Source organism: Sylvia atricapilla, unplaced genomic scaffold (assembly GCF_009819655.1).
Source record: "Sylvia atricapilla isolate bSylAtr1 unplaced genomic scaffold, bSylAtr1.pri scaffold_138_arrow_ctg1, whole genome shotgun sequence".
Lineage (NCBI taxonomy): Eukaryota > Metazoa > Chordata > Aves > Passeriformes > Sylviidae > Sylvia > Sylvia atricapilla.
This window is the reverse complement of record NW_027077066.1, coordinates 13,060-36,405: the sequence shown is the minus strand read 5'-3', so window position 1 is coordinate 36,405 and position 23,346 is coordinate 13,060. Positions and strand designations below refer to the sequence as shown.

Here is a 23,346-nt window from a genome sequence, read left to right as displayed (position 1 = left end):
GCCTCCCGAGGACACCCAATCAGAAGCTGGAAAAACTGACATAAAATCAGAAGCCGAACTAACTGACACCCGGTTGGGAGCCGGATCAACTGGCCTAAGATCAAATGTCCAACCAGCTGGCACAAGATCAAGACCCTCTACTGATGCTTTTTCCCTGAAGGACCTTCGAGGTTTGAGAAAGGATTACACGCGACGACCAGATGAGTCTATAATTAGTTGGTTAGTCCGTCTCTGGGATGCTGCAGGCGAAGCTACAATTCTGGATGGCACTGAAGCAAGGCATTTGGGCTCCCTGTCACATGATCCAGTTATTGACCAAGGAATGATGAGGGTGGCTACCCCTTGCAGTCTCTGGGAACGAGTCCTGGGAAGTGTGGCACAAAGATACCTGTGTGCAGACGATCTCTACATGCAGCAGACCCATTGGAAGACCATAGAACAAGGGATTCAACGCTTGAGAGAAATGGCAGTGGCAGAGATTATCTTCTCAGATGACCTAAACACTAAGAACCCAGATTTGGTACCATGTACACCCGTGATGTGGTGAAAACTTGTACGACTTGGACCATCTGAATACGCTTCTGCTCTAGCAATAATGAAGGAGGAGGAGACACACGAAATCGTGCTCGATATGGCAAGGAAGCTTCGAGCATATGCTGATTCAGTACATGGCCCAACTCACGCCAGGATTGCAGCTGTGGAAACACGACTGCAGAAATTGGAAGATAAATTAGAGGAAAATCACAAAAAACTCAGGGAAGAGATTAGGGAGGACTTCCTCCAAATTTCGGCCATTCAAATTAGAGACCCTGGTGTTCAACGCGGGCGTACCTCTGTTGGGGAGAGAAGGCGCACTCCGCGAACCGAGTTGTGGGTCTTCTTGCGTGAAGCTGGGGAGGACATGAGGAGGTGGGACGGAAAACCCACTGCTGCTCTGGCACAACGGGTGCGTAAATTGAAAGAAGGTAGGATTCAAAGAGGAAGTCCTACTAAACAGAGAGCAGCACCAGTTGTCTGCAGCCGGGACGACGGTGATATGTCTGATCCCCTGGAGGGAACCTCTAGGACATATGTCCAAAGAAAGAAAGATAATCAGGCTTAGAGGGGCCCTGCCTCTAGCCAGGTAGAAGTTGGGGAGAATCGTGTGTTTTGGACTGTGTGGATTCGATGGCCTGGCACATCGGCGCCACAGAGACATGAGGCTTTGGTGGACACTGGATCGCAATGTACTTTGGTGCCATCGGAACATGTGGGGGCAGAACCAATTTCCATTGCCGGGGTGACAGGGGGAGTACAAGAGTTGACTTTGTTGGAGGCTGAGGTGAGCCTGACTGGAAAGGACTGGCAGAGACACCTGATTGTGACCGACCCAGAGGCCCCGTGTATTCTGGGCATAGATTTTCTTCGGAATGGGCATTTCAAAGACCCAAAGGGATTCAGATGGGCATTTGGAATAGCATCTGTAGAAACAGAGGGTGTTAAGCAACTGAACACCCTGTCTGGACTATCGGATGACCCATCTGCTGTGGGATTGTTAAAAGTAGAAGATCAGCAGGTACCAGTCGCCACTTCCATAGTGCATCGGCGGCAGTATAGAACAGTTCGAGATGCAGTGATTCCCATCCACAAAATGATTCGTAAGTTGGAGAGCCAAGGGGTGGTCTGTAAAACCCACTCACCCTTTAACAGCCCCATCTGGCCTGTGCGCAGGTCGGATGGAGAATGGAGGTTGACTGTGGAGTACAGGGCATTGAATGAAGTGACTCCACCACTGAGCGCTGCCGTGCCGGACACGTTGGAACTCCAGTATGAGCTGGAGTCCAAGGCAGCAAGGTGGTATGCCACTATTGACATCGCCAATGCCTTTTTCTCCATTCCTCTGGTTGCAGAATGCAGGCCTCAGTTTGCTTTCACCTGGAGGGGTGTGCAGTACACTTGGAATCGACTGCCCCAGGGGTGGAAGCACAGTCCTACCATTTGTCATGGATTGATCCAAACTGTATTGGAAGAAGGTGAGGCTCCAGAACATCTGCAATACATCGATGACATCATTGTGTGGGGGAACACTGCAGCTGAAGTGTTTGAAAAAGGAGAGAAGATTATCCAGATTCTCCTGAAAGCTGGTTTTGCCATCAAGAAGAGCAAAGTTAAACGACCTGCTAGAGAAATTCAGTTCCTGGGAATTAAGTGGGAAGATGGACGGCGTCAGATTCCCACTGATGTCATCAATAAGATCACGGCGATGTCTCCACCAACTAACAAGGAGACACAAGCTTTCCTAGGTGTCATAGGTTTTTGGAGGATGCATATTCCAGAATATAGCCAGATTGTAAACCCTCTCCACCTGGTAACTCGCAAGAAAAACACTTTCCAGTGGGGCCCTGAGCAGCAACACGCTTTTACTCAGATTAAACAGGAGATTGCTCACGCGGTAGCCCTTGGCCCAGTCAGGACGGGACCGGACGTGAAGAACGTGCTCTATTCTGCAGCCGGGAGCCACGGTCTGTCCTGGAGCCTTTGGCAGAAGGTACCTGGGGAGACTCAAGGCCGACCACTGGGATTTTGGAGTCGAAGTTACCGAGGGTCGGAAGCCAGCTATACTCCAACAGAAAAGGAAGTTCTAGCAGCCTATGAAGGGGTTCGGGCCACCTCAGAGGCTATAGGTATGAAAGCACAACTCCTCCTGGTATCCCGACTACCAGTGCTAGGGTGGATGTTTAGAGGAAAGGTTCCCTCCACCCACCACGCCACCAGTGCTACCTGGAGCAAGTGGATTGCCCTCATTGTACAACGCGCTCAAGTTGGGAAATTGAATCGCCCTGGAATTTTGGAAGTAATTACAAACTGGCCCAAAGGTGAAAGTTTCAGTGTTGCAGATGAAGAACAAGAACCAGTGACCCGGGTTGAGGAAGCTCCGCCATACGACCAGTTGCCAGCAGAGGAAATATGTTACGCTTTATTCACCGACGGTTCCTGCCATGTCATAGGGATGGGTCGGAGGTGGAAGGCAGCTGTATGGAGCCCCACACGACAGGTCGTAGGGGTCGTTGAGGGAGAGGGTGGATCCAGTCAATTTGCTGAACTTAAAGCAATTCAACTGGCCCTAGATATTGCAAAGAGAGAGAAGTGGCCAAGGCTCTATCTATACACTGATTCTTGGATGGTAGCCAATGCTCTGTGGGGATGGCTGAAGAAATGGAAAGAGGCGAACTGGCAGCGTAGAGGTAAACCAATTTGGGCTGCTGAAGAGTGGAAAGATATCGCAGCCCAGTTAGAAACCCTACCTGTGAAGATTCGCCATGTAGATGCCCATGTCCCCAAGAGTAGAGCTAATGAGGAGCAGCAAAATAATCAGCGGGTAGATGAAGCTGCAAAGATAGGGGAGTTGAAGATAGATCTTGACTGGGAGCACAAGGGAGAGTTATTTCTAGCACGATGGGCCCATGATGCCTCAGGTCACCAAGGTAGAGATGCCACCTATAAGTGGGCACGAGACCGAGGGGTGGATTTAACCATGGACAGCATTTTTCAAGTTATCAGTGACTGTGAGACTAGTGCTGCCATTAAGCAAGCCAAGCGGATGAAGCCTCTCTGGTATGGAGGGCGGTGGTCTAAGTATAAGTATGGGGAGGCCTGGCAGATTGATTACATCACACTGCCTCAAACCCGCCAAGGCACGCGCCATGTGCTGACCATGGTAGAAGCCACCACGGGATGGTTGGAAACCTATCCTGTGTCTCATGCTACAGCCCGCAACACCATCCTGGGCCTTGAAAAGCAGGTCCTTTGGAGGCACAGCACTCCTGAGAGAATTGAGTCAGACAATGGGACTCATTTCAAAAATAATCTTATTAAAACCTGGGCTAGGGAACATGGCATTGAATGGGTATATCATATCCCCTACCATGCACCAGCCGCAGGTAAAGTGGAGAGGTACAATGGGCTGTTAAAAACCACCCTGAAAGCATTGGGTGGAGGGTCCTTAAAAAATTGGGAGCAGCATTTAGCAAAAGCCACCTGGTTAGTTAACACTCGAGGTTCCACCAACGAGCGGGTCCTGCTCAGTCCCAGCACCTTAATGTAGTAGATGGAGATAAAGTCCCAGTGGCCCATGTTAGAGGTTTGTTGGGAAAGACAGTATGGATCAACCCTGACTCGAGTACAGGCAAACCCATCCATGGAGTTGTCTCTGCTCGAGGACCGGGTTGTACATGGTGGATAATGCAGAAAGATGGAACAATGCAATGTGTACCTCAGGGAGATCTGAATATGGGGTAAGATTGATATGTGCTGAATGTTACTACCATTGTCTGCGTGTTAGATCAGTTAGACATAAACAGAAGGAAACGTATAAGTGTCGAAGGTCTGAGCAAGTAAGACGGACGGAAATGTGTAAGTGTTAAAGGTCTGAGTAAGTGAGATGAAAGTTTTAATTGAATGGATATATGGGATAAGGGGTGGAATGTTCTGGGTTGAGCTGCCTCCTATCCCATATATCCATCCCATATCTTGGATATGTTGTTATGTCTCGCAGCTGAATCCCGCCCTCTTGCGCGGGAGCCTGCATTTCCTGCCTTCATTTTCCTTCTTGGCTGTTTTCGGCTCTGGCTTTAGCTAGCTCGGCTGCTTTTGCCTTCTTCGCTTCGCTTTACTTCACTTTGCTCTCCGGCTGCCCCTGCCGCCGTTCTTCTTCCCCTCTGCTGCTTCTGTTTGTTTTTTTTTTTTTTTTCCCTTCTTCTTTTCCCCCCACAAGGTTTGAACCAGCTTTGGACCTGACCTGACCTGAGAAGTTGGAGAAGACCCGGGCCAGACAGAGATGCGTCAGCACCCTCCTCATCATCACAGTAACCCGTCTTTCCCACTATTCGGTGTTGGGGAGTGTATTTTTGTCAATAAACCGGTTTTTCCACTTTCTTCCGAGATATTTTCCTTCCCGAACCCAGGGCTGGGGGGGGGAAGGGGTGGTGGAGGTTTGGTTTAGGGGACTCCTTTTGGAGCTTCTTCCCTATTTTACTCCAAACCAGGACATTTCTTGGTGCGTTGGCCAGGAAAGGGCCAGAGAAAGTGGAAAAAACCTTAATAATAATATTGGTGGTTCTAGTTGTTTTGTGGGTGTATTGGGATGTTTTTTTCTGGATTCATAATGTTATTCGGGGTGAAAACCTGCCAATATTTCTGGTCCCCAGGGATTTCTGAGGTTTTAATACCTCTGTGGTACCTAGGGTTATTCCCTTACATAGAAAAAGCTCTGGTATTGCTACTAATACGTAGTTTTTGGGGCCGTGGGGCACTAACCAGAATATTCATTGGGCTGGGCTTGCTTGTGATGCTTTATAGAAGGGCTGTTAAGATGCTTAAATCTGTTCCAGAAGTGTATAGTTCGTTGTTATGGTGGTGCATTCAGTTTGTTAGGGGAGAAGCAAGAGAAGAGTTTTTTCAGCCTCTGTCTTCCCTCTTCTCCTTTGAACTTTTTACATCTCTATTAGAAAATGTTCAGTTTCCCCTGAGTGTTAAAGAGACCATCTTTCTGGCATTTAATCTAGTAAGTCTTTTCTATACTGTCTGCAGTTTATATAAAATGAAAGCTGAGATTTCTAAAAGAGCTAACGAGACTCCTGATTTAGGGGTAAAGCCAACAAAGAGAAATCTTGAGTGGAGTGGGAAATGGGAAGATATGGGCCAAATTTTAAAGGAATTTTCTGATCCTATAGTCTGGGACTTCCCATCTGAACAAATTCAGAACCCAGCTGAGGTGGCGAAGTATTTGAAAGAGAAGTTCCGTGGTAATACCAAGGAGAAAAGGATTATTACTGTGAGCTGGGCCCTGGCATATGTTTACCGTACTCTGCTAGATACTGAAGGACAGCAGATAAAAGAAAGGGAACAGGGAGATAAGCTAGTTACCACCCCAGTCACTCAGGCTGCAGCTAATATCCTGGGCTCCAGGCCGACAGCTAAACCAGACAGGGAGTCTAAGACACTGGCAGTCGCAGGGGCAAAGAGAGCACGAAAGACTGATCGACCAGTAGAGGATGATGATGATGAAGGTGAAGGGCCCTCAAGGCCTCCCGAGGACACCCAATCAGAAGCTGGAAAAACTGACATAAAATCAGAAGCCGAACTAACTGACACCCGGTTGGGAGCCGGATCAACTGGCCTAAGATCAAATGTCCAACCAGCTGGCACAAGATCAAGACCCTCTACTGATGCTTTTTCCCTGAAGGACCTTCGAGGTTTGAGAAAGGATTACACTCGACGACCAGATGAGTCTATAATTAGTTGGTTAGTCCGTCTCTGGGATGCTGCAGGCGAAGCTACAATTCTGGATGGCACTGAAGCAAGGCATTTGGGCTCCCTGTCACATGATCCAGTTATTGACCAAGGAATGATGAGGGTGGCTACCCCTTGCAGTCTCTGGGAACGAGTCCTGGGAAGTGTGGCACAAAGATACCTGTGTGCAGACGATCTCTACATGCAGCAGACCCAGTGGAAGACCATAGAACAAGGGATTCAACGCTTGAGAGAAATGGCAGTGGCAGAGATTATCTTCTCAGATGACCTAAACACTAAGAACCCAGATTTGGTACCATGTACACCCGTGATGTGGTGAAAACTTGTACGACTTGGACCATCTGAATACGCTTCTGCTCTAGCAATAATGAAGGAGGAGGAGACACACGAAATCGTGCTCGATATGGCAAGGAAGCTTCGAGCATATGCTGATTCAGTACATGGCCCAACTCACGCCAGGATTGCAGCTGTGGAAACACGACTGCAGAAATTGGAAGATAAATTAGAGGAAAATCACAAAAAACTCAGGGAAGAGATTAGGGAGGACTTCCTCCAAATTTCGGCCATTCAAATTAGAGACCCTGGTGTTCAACGCGGGCGTACCTCTGTTGGGGAGAGAAGGCGCACTCCGCGAACCGAGTTGTGGGTCTTCTTGCGTGAAGCTGGGGAGGACATGAGGAGGTGGGACGGAAAACCCACTGCTGCTCTGGCACAACGGGTGCGTAAATTGAAAGAAGGTAGGATTCAAAGAGGAAGTCCTACTAAACAGAGAGCAGCACCAGTTGTCTGCAGCCGGGACGACGGTGATATGTCTGATCCCCTGGAGGGAACCTCTAGGACATATGTCCAAAGAAAGAAAGATAATCAGGCTTAGAGGGGCCCTGCCTCTAGCCAGGTAGGGGTTGGGGAGAATCGTGTGTTTTGGACTGTGTGGATTCGATGGCCTGGCACATCGGCGCCACAGAGACATGAGGCTTTGGTGAACACTGGATCGCAATGTACTTTGGTGCCATCGGAACATGTGGGGGCAGAACCAATTTCCATTGCCGGGGTGACAGGGGGAGTACAAGAGTTGACTTTGTTGGAGGCTGAGGTGAGCCTGACTGGAAAGGACTGGCAGAGACACCTGATTGTGACCGACCCAGAGGCCCCGTGTATTCTGGGCATAGATTTTCTTCGGAATGGGCATTTCAAAGACCCAAAGGGATTCAGATGGGCATTTGGAATAGCATCTGTAGAAACAGAGGGTGTTAAGCAACTGAACACCCTGTCTGGACTATCAGATGACCCATCTGCTGTGGGATTGTTAAAAGTAGAAGATCAGCAGGTGCCAGTCGCCACTTCTATAGTGCATCGGCGGCAGTATAGAACAGTTCGAGATGCAGTGATTCCCATCCACAAAATGATTCGTAAGTTGGAGAGCCAAGGGGTGGTCTGTAAAACCCACTCACCCTTTAACAGCCCCATCTGGCCTGTGCGCAGGTCGGATGGAGAATGGAGGTTGACTGTGGAGTACAGGGCATTGAATGAAGTGACTCCACCACTGAGCGCTGCCGTGCCGGACACGTTGGAACTCCAGTATGAGCTGGAGTCCAAGGCAGCAAGGTGGTATGCCACTATTGACATCGCCAATGCCTTTTTCTCCATTCCTCTGGTTGCAGAATGCAGGCCTCAGTTTGCTTTCACCTGGAGGGGTGTGCAGTACACTTGGAATCGACTGCCCCAGGGGTGGAAGCACAGTCCTACCATTTGTCATGGATTGATCCAAACTGTATTGGAAGAAGGTGAGGCTCCAGAACATCTGCAGTACATCGATGACATCATTGTGTGGGGGAACACTGCAGCTGAAGTGTTTGAAAAAGGAGAGAAGATTATCCAGATTCTCCTGAAAGCTGGTTTTGCCATCAAGAAGAGCAAAGTTAAAGGACCTGCTAGAGAAATTCAGTTCCTGGGAATTAAGTGGGAAGATGGACGGCGTCAGATTCCCACTGATGTCATCAATAAGATCACGGCGATGTCTCCACCAACTAACAAGGAGACACAAGCTTTCCTAGGTGTCATAGGTTTTTGGAGGATGCATATTCCAGAATATAGTCAGATTGTAAACCCTCTCCACCTGGTAACTCGCAAGAAAAACACTTTCCAGTGGGGCCCTGAGCAGCAACACGCTTTTACTCAGATTAAACAGGAGATTGCTCACGCGGTAGCCCTTGGCCCAGTCAGGACGGGACCGGACGTGAAGAACGTGCTCTATTCTGCAGCCGGGAGCCACGGTCTGTCCTGGAGCCTTTGGCAGAAGGTACCTGGGGAGACTCAAGGCCGACCACTGGGATTTTGGAGTCGAAGTTACCGAGGGTCGGAAGCCAGCTATACTCCAACAGAAAAGGAAGTTCTAGCAGCCTATGAAGGGGTTCGGGCCACCTCAGAGGCTATAGGTATGAAAGCACAACTCCTCCTGGTATCCCGACTACCAGTGCTAGGGTGGATGTTTAGAGGAAAGGTTCCCTCCACCCACCACGCCACCAGTGCTACCTGGAGCAAGTGGATTGCCCTCATTGTACAACGCGCTCAAGTTGGGAAATTGAATCGCCCTGGAATTTTGGAAGTAATTACAAACTGGCCCAAAGGTGAAAGTTTCAGTGTTGCAGATGAAGAACAAGAACCAGTGACCCGGGTTGAGGAAGCTCCGCCATACGACCAGTTGCCAGCAGAGGAAATGTGTTACGCTTTATTCACCGACGGTTCCTGCCATGTCATAGGGATGGGTCGGAGGTGGAAGGCAGCTGTATGGAGCCCCACACGACAGGTCGTAGGGGTCGTTGAGGGAGAGGGTGGATCCAGTCAATTTGCTGAACTTAAAGCAATTCAACTGGCCCTAGATATTGCAAAGAGAGAGAAGTGGCCAAGGCTCTATCTATACACTGATTCTTGGATGGTAGCCAATGCTCTGTGGGGATGGCTGAAGAAATGGAAAGAGGCGAACTGGCAGCGTAGAGGTAAACCAATTTGGGCTGCTGAAGAGTGGAAAGATATCGCAGCCCAGTTAGAAACCCTACCTGTGAAGATTCGCCATGTAGATGCCCATGTCCCCAAGAGTAGAGCTAATGAGGAGCAGCAAAATAATCAGCGGGTAGATCAAGCTGCAAAGATAGGGGAGTTGAAGATAGATCTTGACTGGGAGCACAAGGGAGAGTTATTTCTAGCACGATGGGCCCATGATGCCTCAGGTCACCAAGGTAGAGATGCCACCTATAAGTGGGCACGAGACCGAGGGGTGGATTTAACCATGGACAGCATTTTTCAAGTTATCAGTGACTGTGAGACTAGTGCTGCCATTAAGCAAGCCAAGCGGATGAAGCCTCTCTGGTATGGAGGGCGGTGGTCTAAGTATAAGTATGGGGAGGCCTGGCAGATTGATTACATCACACTGCCTCAAACCCGCCAAGGCACGCGCCATGTGCTGACCATGGTAGAAGCCACCACGGGATGGTTGGAAACCTATCCTGTGTCTCATGCTACAGCCCGCAACACCATCCTGGGCCTTGAAAAGCAGGTCCTTTGGAGGCACAGCACTCCTGAGAGAATTGAGTCAGACAATGGGACTCATTTCAAAAATAATCTTATTAAAACCTGGGCTAGGGAACATGGCATTGAATGGGTATATCATATCCCCTACCATGCACCAGCCGCAGGTAAAGTGGAGAGGTACAATGGGCTGTTAAAAACCACCCTGAAAGCATTGGGTGGAGGGTCCTTAAAAAATTGGGAGCAGCATTTAGCAAAAGCCACCTGGTTAGTTAACACTCGAGGTTCCACCAACGAGCGGGTCCTGCTCAGTCCCAGCACCTTAATGTAGTAGATGGAGATAAAGTCCCAGTGGCCCATGTTAGAGGTTTGTTGGGAAAGACAGTATGGATCAACCCTGACTCGAGTACAGGCAAACCCATCCCTGGAGTTGTCTCTGCTCGAGGACCGGGTTGTACATGGTGGATAATGCAGAAAGATGGAACAATGCGATGTGTACCTCAGGGAGATCTGAATATGGGGTGAGATTGATATGTGCTGAATGTTACTACCATTGTCTGTGTGTTAGATCAGTTAGACATGAAACAGAAGGAAACGTATAAGTGTCGAAGGTCTGAGCAAGTAAGACGGACGGAAATGTGTAAGTGCTAAAGGTCTGAGTAAGTGAGATGAAAGTTTTAATTGGATGGATATATGGGATAAGGGGTGGAATGTTCTGGGTTGAGCTGCCTCCTATCCCATATATCCATCCCATATCTTGGATATGTTGTTATGTCTCGCAGCTGAATCCCGCCCTCTTGCGCGGGAGCCTGCATTTCCTGCCTTCATTTTCCTTCTTGGCTGTTTTCGGCTCTGGCTTTAGCTAGCTCGGCTGCTTTTGCCTTCTTCGCTTCGCTTTACTTCACTTTGCTCTCCGGCTGCCCCTGCCGCCGTTCTTCTTCCCCTCTGCTGCTTCTGTTTGTTTTTTTTTTTTTTTTTCCCTTCTTCTTTTCCCCCCACAAGGTTTGAACCAGCTTTGGACCTGACCTGACCTGAGAAGTTGGAGAAGACCCGGGCCAGACAGAGATGCGTCAGCACCCTCCTCATCATCACAGTAACCCGTCTTTCCCACTATTCGGTGTTGGGGAGTGTATTTTTGTCAATAAACTGGTTTTTCCACTTTCCTCCGAGGTATTTTCCTTCCCGAACCCAGGGCTGGGGGGGGGGAAGGGGTGGTGGAGGTTTGGTTTAGGGGACTCCTTCTGGAAGTTCTTCCCTAATTTACTCCAAACCAGGACAAGAATACAAAGAAAAAGAGCTGTGCAGCACATCCTGCATAGGAGATGGTCCTGGTGTCCCAGAGGGAATTGTGCATGGCTTTGGGGACAGTGGTGCAGATGGAGCCCAGGTCGCTGAGGGCCAGGTTGACCAGGAAGAAGAACATGGGGCTGTGCAGGTGGTGGCCGCAGGAGACGGCAGCGCTGATGACGAGGCCGTTGCCCAGGAGGGCAGCCAGGGAGATGCCCAGGAAGAGGCAGAAGTGCAGGAGCTGCAGCTGCCGCCTGTCTGCCAGTGCCAGCAGGAGGAAGTGGCTGATGGAGCTGCTGTTGGACATTTGCAGTGTCTTGGCATGGGGATCTGTAACAACAGTAATCATGGAATAGTTCAGTTTGGAGAGGACTTCCAATATCCCAGCACAGCTTGGTGGCACTTTCCCCCCACTGCCTGCCCAGGGCTCTGCTGCCTGGAGCTGTCCCTGCCTGCAGCTGCTTCCCTGTGCCCAGGGCTGGGCCCTGCCAGTGCTGCCAGAGCCCAGCCCAGCCCTGGGGGCTCAGCTCTGCCCTGCAGACCCCTCCCAGCTCAGGCACTGCCCAGGGGCAGCTCTGGCTCTGCAGGCTCTGATGGCAATGTCAGAGCAACCCTCAGGAGGCTGGAAAGGCAAACACTGGAGCAGCCTGCAAGGGGCTCTGTTCTGATTTTTGTTACTGCCTGGTTTAGTAAGGTCCGAGAGCAAATTGTTTTATTTTTGTAATCCTTAACTGTAAGATTAATATATATGTCCTATTTCCCATCCAAGCAATATAGAGCAGTAGATTATAAAAATCAGGATTTTCCCTTTTGTGTAGCTCTTGCCTCTCTGTGCTCCCTTTCTGATCTACTTGGAAATGTTCTATTGTTAAATGTCATGCTGGGAGCATTCCTGAACAATGAAGCATCCTCACCACACAAGGAGAACACTACCAAGCCTTACCAGCTATCTCCTTCCACCCAGATCCTGTCCCCCAGTGCTGGGAGCAGCCCCCAGGGCTGGCTGAGAGCTGTCCCTGGCAGGCAGCAGAGTCCCTGCCCCAGCACAGCGCCCTGGGCTGCAGGACCCTGCTCTGCAGGACAGCCCTGGGCACCCCTGGCTGCTCCACACAAGACACAATCAGAGAATGTACTCACAGAGTCTCTAGGCATTGGCATGTTCCAGCTGTAGGAGATGACTGCAGGAGCTGCAGCTGCATTGTCCTACAGCCAGAGGTTCCTGTGCCAAGGGCTGGGAGTGATTCTCCCGCAGTCACTTCTCAGCCCCTTCCCAGCCCTGAGTGATTGAAGCTCTGTGCCTGTGTGCTGTGCCCGGGCTGGCTGCAGGCAGTGCCCCAGCCCTGCTGGGCTGGGAGAAGAGCTGCTCAGCAAGACAAATGTGTTTTTAAGCTCTTCTTGTTTGCCAGGAGCTGCCTCTGTGCCAGGAGCCCAGCCCTACTAATCAGCACAGACACAGCACAAGGATTTTCATGACCCTCTTGGGGCTTGTGCTGAGGCCCTGAACATCAGTCCCTCAGAGGGAGATGAAGAAACCTCTCAAGAGCTCCCAGTCAGAATCCAACTCCAAAGTTTCCTGAAGTTTTAATGGGTCCCACTGAGGGACACAACAGAGAAAGTGTCCCCAGGCCCCAGGCAGAGCAGAGAACTGCAGGCAGTGATGACAGGTGGGGACAAAGAGAAGCCAAGTCCTGATGTCCTGGGGCACAGGAGGCTCTGTGCCACCAAGGGCTGTGAGGAGACACCTTGTCCTGAGGCCCTGGGGCCTCCTGGCACAGCCCCAGGAAGGCTGGGCACTGTCAGCCCCTTGTCCTGCCCTCAGCATCCCCCTCCCATGGCAGTGGCCTCAAGGATGTGCTGGAAGGAGTCCCTGGGGAGCCTTGGTCAGGAATGGCCCTGGGGGGCTCCTTAATGCTCCCAGGGACTGCAGGTTCTTCAAAGTACTTGAGGTTTTACTTTTGCCTTGGAGTCTCTGAGTGGTCTCTGCAATCCTGGCCTCCAATTATCTGCTTTATTTAGTCCCTTGAATGGATTTCTCAGTAACAATACTTAGTGGGGCTCATTAATACTTCAAGTTACTTCAGTTATTTCAAAGGAACTTGGTGTTTCCTCTTTAAGAGTGACTCTATGAGAGATTAGCGAAATGATGGCCACATGATTATTATCTGATTTAACATGTCCCTTGGGATTCCTTGTCGGTAAAAACAGTCCTCGTGTGTCATTAATCATTCAGGCTACTCAAGGTTTAATAAAGGACTTTTTTGCTCAGAGTGTAAGAGGTTCATGGAATCATGGGCTCCAAATATCTTCTTTAATGATTCTCTTGAGATTCTTAGGTAGTAACAACACTCAGTGGGGCTAATTAATGCCTCAAGGTACTCAGGGTAATTTAAGTACTTTTTTGTTCGACTTCGACTCTGAGAAGTTTTTGTGCAATCCTGGCCTCCAGTTCTCTCTTCCAAGGCCTCCATGAGAGGCCTGTCTTGGGGATGGACCTCAGTGGGACCTACTAATGCTTTGAGATACTTGGATGTTTCTCTGACTTGGACTTCTGGAAAGGTTTGTGTGATCTCCTCTCAGGCTCTGAAGTTCCAGTGCTCAGCACCAAATGGACCACGGGGGTCATTAGAATCAAGCAAATCCTGAAAAACCATGCCTGTGCCTTGATTTCCCTCTGGTCTGTTGCAGTTGATTAGGAAGTCTTTATTCTTAGAGTTACAAAGAAATATTTTAAAGACCTTGTAAGAAATATGCATTCTTATTTTCATGGGTGTATTTTATTACTGTTTTCATTACAGAAGAAGTGTTTGCAGGGGCTTACCAAAAGAGGACTGGCCTAGTGAAAGAGGCTGCGCCTTGAGGACTGACCAAGTGTGGATAACCCTGCTCCACATTCCCCAACCTCATCCTGTCTCTCCTCACTCACCTGGGACCTTCTTTACTTGCAGAACTGGTTGCAATCAGGAATTGAGGGGGTTTCTTCCTTTCTTAGCAATTTTAAATTCCTGAGTTTCCCTTGTGAAAACAAACACCCTCCTCAAATGTGTGCCAAGGCCAAGCTACCCCCATGGAAGTTCTCCTCCCCAAAGGCAGAACCGTGATAGGAGTGATTTAGACACAGAACGTTCTGCAATAAACACAAATCCAGAGTTGGCTGAAGGCAGAATTAGACCAACTCCTGAAGGACAGACAAGCTTTGAACTCCAAGCTGCAGGTGGGTGTTGGAGGTGTGGAGTGAGCCCAGAGTGAGGGCAAGGGCAATGCAGAGAGCCCTGGAAGTGCTTCTGTGCAGACAGGCTGTGGGGAAGGGCACTGCAGGCCTGGGCTGGGCCAGGAGTGAGGGTGGATCATCACCCCAAGCTGCCCTGGGCCATGGCAAGGGGCTGTGGCCATGGCCAGTGGCCTGAGCCCACTGCCTGGGCCCCTTGCTCAGGGCTGGTGTCAGTGGCCAGAGGCAGAGGGGATCCCTTGCTGGGGGCTGTGCCATGGCCACCTGCCCTGTGCCGCGCTGGCTGCTCAGGCGCCGCGGAACCAGCAGCAAACGCCACTGCCAGGGCCAAAGGCAGCTCAGGCAGACAGAAAGGGGCAGTGCTGGCCACTGTTTCCATGGCAGCCCTCCCTGGGACACCACACCTGGCTCACCTGTCCTGCCAATTGCCATGCAAACCCCTTGTGGGCACTGAGGCCACAGACACTGGCACTGGGACACTGCTGGGGCCGGGTGCTGAGCACAGGGCTGATCACACACAGATGGTTTTGTTCTTGCTGAGCTCACACAGAGCCAAGGCCTTTCCTGTCCTTCGTGCTGGGGAGGGGCTGGGGCTGTGGAGGAGGTTGGGAGGGGACACAGCCAGGACAGGTGACCCCAGGTGACCCCAGGGATACCCGAGACCAGAGGACATCATGCGCAGTGTATAAAGTGGGGAGACCAAAGAGGAAGGGGTGACATTTGGAGTGAGGGTTTTTGTTTTCCCAGGTAACACTCAGGCAGGATGGGGCCCTGTTTCACCAGGGGACAGGGTCAGCACCAGAGACACAGACACCAACCTATGGAATTGTGACATTTATACAATGCAAAGCTACCAAGAATTTCAAAAGGACAAGCCCAGCAAAGCTCATTATCATTCGCAAAAAATTAGAAATGCGCTCAGGAATGCATCCAGTCATTTCTACCAAAGACTGCCTGTGGTGACTTAGAAAGATCCATCACCAGTTACCCTCAGACTTCACCATCATCTTGATCCACACATCAGCTGGGAGAAAGCCAAGGACTGCAGAGCCAACCCCAGACATGTCAGATCCACTGACATTTCTCAGTTCATTTCTGGTTCAATTGCCTGGATTTTGTTTGGTTTTGTTGCTGCTTTGTTTCCTGGGTGTGCCTGAAGTGTCCAGTCAGGAGCAGAGTGACTCTTGCCAAGGAACTTTGTTGTTCTCTCGCTCAATATTAAATCTGCATTTTGCTGACCCTTGCTGGGGATTTTTTAAGTGCTCTCAGCCCCTTGTTTGTAACAAGGAGCCCTGGCCCAGGCTCTGGGGGACACGAGGACACTGCAGGGAGTCCCTGTCCCCCTGTCCCACCCCTCCCCAGCCCTGGCCCCTGTCCCCGTGTCAGGCTCTGGGGTCGATCTCGTGGAACATCCTCTGGGGGGGCTGCGGCACTGGGGCGGGGGGACCCGGGGGGACAGGGGACCCCGCTGTGCACGAGCAGTGTTGGACTTCTCTGGGGAAACTGTGAGGGTGGGCTGGGGCAGAGTGCCCTCCCAGTGACCTCACACAGCCCCTGTGATGTCACACAGACACATGTGATGTCACACAGCGGCCTGTCATGTCACAGCCCAGTCTGAGATCGAACACAACCTGCTCTGGGATGTCATACCCAACTTTGTGATGTCACAGGATACATTCAGATGTCACAGAGCCACCTTCTATGAAGTCACAGCTAGTTCTGTGATGTCACAACCCCTTCAGTGATGTCACACAGCCATTTCAGTTATGTCATACAGCCACCCTGTAATGTCACAGCACACTCTCTGACCTAACAGCCTACTCTGTGATGCCATAAAGTTACAGGATGATGTCACAGTCTCCTCTGCAGTGTCACACACTCCCATCTGTGATGCTGTAGCTGCTCAATGACCTCACAAAACAAACCCTGTGATGTCATAGCCCAATCAGTGACATCACACAACCCACAGTGAGCTGTCACACAGCCTCTTTGTGACATCTCAGCTGCTCTGTGCCACTATGACACAGCCACATTGGTGCCTCTGTGACACAGCCCCCTCTGGTTCAGCCCAGAGCCCCTGCCAGTGCTGAGCCCCTGTGAGCTCTGTCTGTGCCCTGCTCGTGTCCCTGAGGTGCCCTGGCAGTGCCCCAGCCCTGCTGGGCTGTGCACAGGAGCTGCTCCTGGGCAGAGCTGTCTCTCTGCAGTGCTGCCCTTGCCAGGAGCTGCCTCTGTGCCAGGAGCCCGGCCCAGCTCAGCAGCACAGACACAGCACAAGGACTTGAATGAACCTATTGGGGCATTGGTGCTGTTTTCTGCCGACTCAGTCCCTCAGAATGTGCTCAAAAAACTTCTCAGTAACTCCAAGTGAAATTGAAACACTGAAGGGTCTTATGACAATAAATCTCACTGAGGGACAGGACTGAGAAAACGCCCCCAGGTTCCTGTTGGGGCAGAATACTACAAGGAATAATGACAGGTGTGGACAAGCAAGGCAAAGGTGACTCTGATGCTGAGCAAACCTGGATGTGTTTCAGGAATCCAAAGGGCCAAGGCCTGAGTCCCTGCCCCTGCCAAGGCACATCCTGTCCGTCCCTCCTTGCTCAGGGCTCTTCCCAGGCCACTGGGATGTGGGGATGTGCAATGCCAAGGGCAGCACCATGGGGCAGCCCCTGCCAGGCTGCTGAGCAGGGACAAGGAGGCAAAGAGGCCCCAGGGCTGCAAGGGTCACTTGTCCCCTGCTGGCCTCAGGCCCAGGGCCAGCAGCCATGGCCAAAGGGCTGCAGGAGTTGGCTGTGTCAGGGCCTTGCAGCTGCTGCCCATCCCTGTGCCCTGCCCAGCCCAGGCTGTCCTACGGTGTCCATGCCCTGTGCCTCTGTCCCTGCAGGCTGTCGTCACCCCCCGGCTGCCCCACCTGGCTGGGCCCTTCCTTTGCTGACAGCTCTGTGTCCTGCCTGCCTCTGCCTGGGCACACAGAGCCTTGGACTTGATACCAGAAAAATTAATTCATTTTTTCTCTACTTGAGAACTTTCTACAGAGAAAAAAGGCATTGAGGGGCTGTTTTCTAAGCAGGGATGGTCACAAGGGAAGAAGAAGAAGAAGACATCTGGCTCACAGGTGCAGTGATAGAATAAGCAAGGACTGAAAGTGGAAACTTGGGGTTGGTTTTATGGAAATGGTAAATTGTCATACACAATTAGTGACAGTATATAAGCAACATATTTTCAAGTCATGTATCCACATAAGGTTTGGTGTTATCCCTGGTGGACCTGAGCCCTGAAAAAATGATGCCCTCTTTTATACCAATTTAAAGTTATAGAGTCGTATCCTGAAATTTTGGAGATTTGGTAACAGCATGGCTTCACAGACCCAAGGACTCAACTGTGACACTGTGGAACCTGGTGGAACAAAGGGTCCATTGAGACACTCCAGAATCTGATAGAGCCAAGGGGACATTTTGACACTGTGGGGCTGCATGGAACCAAAATCTGTTTTGACACAGCGAGGTCACATGGAACTGATGGTCCATTGTGATGCTGCAGATCCAAGGAGACCATTGTGACACTGTGGAAACTGATGGAACCAAAAGTCCATTGTGACAGAGAAATGCCTCATGGAACCAAGGAGCCATTGTGACACAGCAGAGCCCCACAGAGCCGAGGAGTCCATGGTGACACTGGGAAACATCATGGAACAAAGGATCCCTGGTGACACTGAGAAACCTCATGGAACAAAGGAATCCATGGTGACACTGCAGAACCAAGGAGGTCGTTGTTGACAACATGACAGCTCATGGAACCACAAGTCCATGGTGACACAGCAAGGCCTCACGGAACCAAGGGTCAATTGTGACACACTGTGGCCTCATGGGACCATGATCCTTTGTGACACAGCAGGGACACCTGGAGCCAAGGGGCCATTGTGACACTGGGGATCCAGGGAGACCATTGTTACACTGAGGAACCTCATGGAATAAAGGGTCCATTGTTACACTGGGGGCCCTGTGGAACCATGGGGACCATTCTGATACTGTGGTGCTCCATGAAACAAAGGGGCCATTCTGATGGTACCAAGGGGGCAGTTGTGTCACGGTGGGGCTTTATGGAACCAAAGGTCCACTGTGATATTGCTGGGCCTCATGGAACAGTAGAGACCATTAGGACTCTTTAGGACTGGAGTGGTTTGAAAGCAAAACCAGTGAGAGACTCCAAGTGCAAAATGCAATTTAATAGGAAGAAGAAAAAAAATAATTGAAATATTACAAAAGATCACTGACAGAATCAGAATACAACCTGACACCCTCTTGGTCAGGGTGCTGGAAACAGTCCAAAAGTAAGTCCTCCTGGAGTGGGAGATGTGGGTCCTGTTAGAAGTAGAGATGGTCCTGTGGAGAAAAAATGGTTCAGAGATGGGTCCAGACGTCCTTCAGGAGTCCTTTGGGAACACTGCATGTGTGGTGACACTTGTGGGTTTTTTTATCTGTGTCGAAACGGTTTGACTGCTTATCCCTGGGTAGAGCATCTCAAAATTGGACAGTGTAATGTGTCATGTCATGGATGAGCTTTATTGGTCCATTAACAGAAGATATCCCCATGGAGGTAATGAAAGACTGAACATAGATAAGAAACAATGCCCCGCCCAGTTTTAACAACTGGTGTGTTATCAGAAAGGCAGTCACCCCCTCCCTCCTGGAGTTACAACAGATAAAGAAAAAACACCTCCACAACAGGGTTTCAACAGATAGAATAGAATAAACTTTTTTTTGGTTATAACCCAAGACAGGGACCCACAGGATCCAAGGGCCCATTGTGACACTGCAGAGCCTTGTTTAACCACGGGGTCATTTTACCACAGCAGGGCCTTATAGAATCAAGGGGACCACAGTGGAGCTCCATGAGAACATGGGTCCTTTCTGATACCGTGACAAAGGAGTGACATTGTGACACTACAGGGCATCATGAACCCAAGGAGGCCATTTTGAAGCAGTGCAGCCTCATGGAACCATGGAGACCATGATGACACTTTGAGGCCTTGACTAACCTAAGGACCTCTGTGGCACTGCAGAGACTCATGGAACAAAGGCTACAACAGTGACACTGTGAGTCCCCAAGGGACATGGTGGGCATTCTTACATTGCAGAACCAGGAGTCCATTGTGACGTAGCAGGGCCTCATGAGAGCATGGAGATTTTCTCCCAGTAGCCCAAAGTGTGATCCCAGCTGCTGCCTTTCAACATTAATAGGAGTCCAGTAACCTCCAACATGATCCTAGTCCCATGCTGGCACTCCCAGTATGGTCCCAGCATAATCCAAGTTCCTTCCAATCACTCCCAGTATGGTCTCAGTTGCCTCCAGCTATATCAACCCCATCAGTCACAGTATGATATCATTTGCTCCAAGCATGCTCCCAGTTGCTCCCATTCACCCGCAGTACAGGGATGATGTTCATTTATGGTCCCAGTGACTCTCAGGTACCACCAGCATTAGTCCAGTTACTCCCAGTATGATCCCAAGATGAGCCCCCTGTTGTCCCAGTCACTGCCAGTATGAACCTGTTGCATCCCCCGTGGTTCCAGTTGCTCTCTTTCACTCTCACTTTTGTTCCAGTCAGTGTCAGTCTCTCTCAGTGTACCCCAGTTCCTTCCAGCATATTCCCAGTCCCTCCCAGTTCCTTCTGTCATGATCCCATTTGCTCACAACCACTCCCAGTCAGCCTCTGTGTAGTTGCACTCACTTCCAGTGTGATCCCAGTCACCCCCAGCATGCACCCAGTCACTCCCAGTATATCCCATTTGCCCCCAACATGGCCAGAATTGACACCTGCAGGATCCTCACTCCCAGATTGAATCCAGTATGATCCCAGTGTCTTTCAGTGTGATCACAGTCTTTCCCAGCATGGGCCCAGCTGCTCCCAGTATGATCCCAGTATGATCCGAGTACAAACCAGTCACTCCCAGTGATGCCATTTCAAGGCACACATTCCCCTGCTGCATTCTGACCTCTTCCAGCTCCATTCCTGCTCCTCTCGCTGTCTGTGAGATGTCCAGGGAAAGGGAGGAGGAGGAGGTGGGAGGAAGAAGCAGAGCAGCAGCAGGAAACAGAGGAAGGACAGAAGAGGAGGGACTGGGCAGCTCCTGAACCCACAGTGCCCCAAGAACATCGGCCTCATCCTGCAGGTGCCAGGGGAGGGGGAGCTCACCCTAAATATCCCGGGTGGTGTCACAGGGTTTGGGGTTTTGGAGGGGGGATGCTTAGAGCTTGCAGGGCTCCAAGGCTGAGCCAATATGTCCCTGGGGGGACATGGAGGGGGATCCCCAGGAGATGTTTTTGGGGATCCCCATGGCAGCAGAGCCCCAGCGTGGGTGCGGGCATGTGGCTTCCACCATGGTAGAGGTCAGGCTGGGTTGTTTGCCCCTAGCATGGTCCCAGTTCTCCCAATTTCCCCTAGTATAGTCCCATCCTCTCCCAGTATGATGTCAGTCTCTCCCAACATGCTCCCAGTCATGCCCAGTTGCCCCCAGTGTAGACCAGTCACTCCAACATGCTCACAGTAGTTTCCAGTGTGGTCCCACTTCTCCCCAGTGTGCCGGTTTGAACAAACCAACCAGAGATCCCAAGGGACAACTGTTCCATGACCCATTTCTAATAAGTCTGGGGGATATCTTCTCTTAATGGGCCAGCTCTTAAACCCAGGTGGGGCAGGTTTCTTTATCTCTTCCACAACCCATCCTCCCTCCAGGGGCATATCCTCTGTTAATAGGCCATTCAGTCTTACTGCATGACTGATAAAATTACATTATCCCATTGGGAGATGCTCCACTCAGAGGGAGGAGCCAAGCATTCCTACCTGGATATAATCTGAGATTTAACACACCAGAGGCAGACTGTTTCCACTGGGTTCCCAGAGGAAGACCAGGCTCATCTACACCACCAGTGGACCTTCAGAGGAAAACTACAACCTTCTACAGAAGCGTTGCGTCAACACAACCACATCTGTCCCTCCAGGAGGACTGCAGACACAATTTGATAGGACTGCTACCAATACCCTGATTAACTGGGTTTCAGGTTGTATTCTGACACTAGTTTTTTTGTTTGTTTGTTTTCATTTGTTTTGGTTTGTTTCTTTGTTTTTTACTGCTGCACTTTTTAGTTTTATTTTTAAGTTTTTAGTGTAGGCTGCAGGGAGGAGGAAGATGTCCTGGGACAGCCAGGAGGGTGAGGAGGAAGTCAGTGCCCTTTTCCTCCTCTCCCCAGCTCCATCTCCCAGCCCAGCATGGCCCCCAGCTGCAGGACAACCCCACTGCCAACACTGTCTTGCTGAGGATGAACTGGGGGGATATCCTTCACCTTCCCTCTGGCATGGAGGCAAATCCCATCCTGTCCTTGTCCTTCTTCACCCAGACAAGGAGCTGAGGACAGAGACCAGGGAGGACAAATCCCCACAGCAGAACCTTATGGAAGGCCATTTTGTGCAGGTGCACGGCACAGGAATCCAATGGGGAGGAAAAGCCCCACAGATCTCGCAGGAGGAGGGGCTCCAAACCCATCCCAGGGTGCTCTGAGGAGGAAAAGTCCACCCTGTGCCAGGAAGGTGGGCAGAGCTTTAGCCAGGACTCGGAGCTGGTGGTCCATGAGCAGCTTCATGATGGGGAGAAGCCCCACAAGTGCTTGGAGTGTGGGAAGAGGTTTCAGACCAGCTCAGATCTCCTCGTGCACCAGCACATTCACACAGAGGAGAGGCCCTTCTGCTGCCCAGACTGCAGGAAGGGCTTCAAGCGCAACTCCCATCTCATCAGGCACTGGTGCATCCACACCAGGGACAGGCCCTATGAGTGTAGGGAATGTGCGATGAGCTTCAACACAAGTTCCATCCTGATCTGCCACCAGAGGATCCACACTGGAGAACGGCCCTACTTGTGTGAGCAGTGTGGGAAGAGCTTCAGCCAGTGCTCCAGCCTGATCTGTCACCAGAACATCCACGCTGAGGAAAGGCCATACAAGTGTGAGGAATGTGGGAAGGGCTTCAACCAGAGGTCCCAGCTGATCATCCACCAAATGATCCACACAGGGGAGAGGCCATATGAGTGTTCCCAGTGTGGGAAGGGGTTTCAGACCAGCTCCCATCTCCTTGTGCACCAACAGATTCACACAGACGAGAGGCTTTTCCACTGCCCCGACTGCGGGAAGGGCTTCAACTGCAAGTCCAACCTCGTCACCCATCGGTGCATCCACACTGGGGAGAGGCCCTACTAGTGTCCCCAGTGTGGGAAGAGCTTCACCCAGAGCTCTTCCTTGACCAAACACCATTGGAGCCATAGGTAAGGGAAGCCCTGTGAGTGCCCCGACAGTGGGAAGAGCTTTGTGCTCTGCTCCTCAACTTCAGCCTTCATTGGAGGACTCACCAGAGTCAGACAGAGTCCTGGTGACACACATTCCCAGTGATTTCACTGGGAAAATTCTGGGCTGGTGGTCCTTTGCTTTGGCCTTTATCCTTTCAAAACACACAACATTGAGGTAAGAATTAACAAACTCATCAAAGGCATCTAAAGCCTCACTTATTTCTAGTGTTTTGAGGGGAATCTGAGATTCAGGGAGATCCTTCAGGGAGAATTTGGGGGTGTGGGGAGTTTTTGCTGTCATTACCTCCATGTTTTGGTGCTAAAAGAGATGAGAAGGTTTGGTCCGTCACCTCAAAACCACTCAATGCCACTGAACACTCCTGAATCCCACCCCGAAATTGCTTGATTCGGGATGGAATAGGGTTGGCAGGAGTTTGGGTGAAGTGTGCAACAGATCAGGAAGAGTGAGATAGGCACTGGTTGGGGCAGGACTGGTGGGATGCAGTTTGGGAGGTGTGAATGAGGGGGAAACAGCTTGGGAAAGGGGATTTTGATGTCCAGCAGAGGTGGGATGGGTTGGGGTTGGAGCTGGGATTGAGGAGGTGGGGTGGGGACAGGAATGAGACAACCGAAGTTTGGAAATGAAGAAGAGAGGGAGAGTCTGTTAGTGAAGGAGTTTTT

At 50.8% G+C, this 23,346-nt stretch overlaps 1 protein-coding gene across 1 annotated transcript; it reads left to right on the top strand.

Moving 5' to 3' along the window:
* The first annotated feature begins 21,415 nt into the window (after positions 1-21,415).
* On the top strand, positions 21,416-22,693 carry LOC136374806 (zinc finger protein 239-like). Its single transcript, XM_066340199.1, is given in 2 exon segments — positions 21,416-21,785; positions 21,787-22,693. Coding segments are annotated over 2 exon segments (1,059 nt in total). The 5' UTR covers positions 21,416-21,519; the 3' UTR covers positions 22,580-22,693.
* The last annotated feature ends 653 nt before the right edge of the window (positions 22,694-23,346 follow it).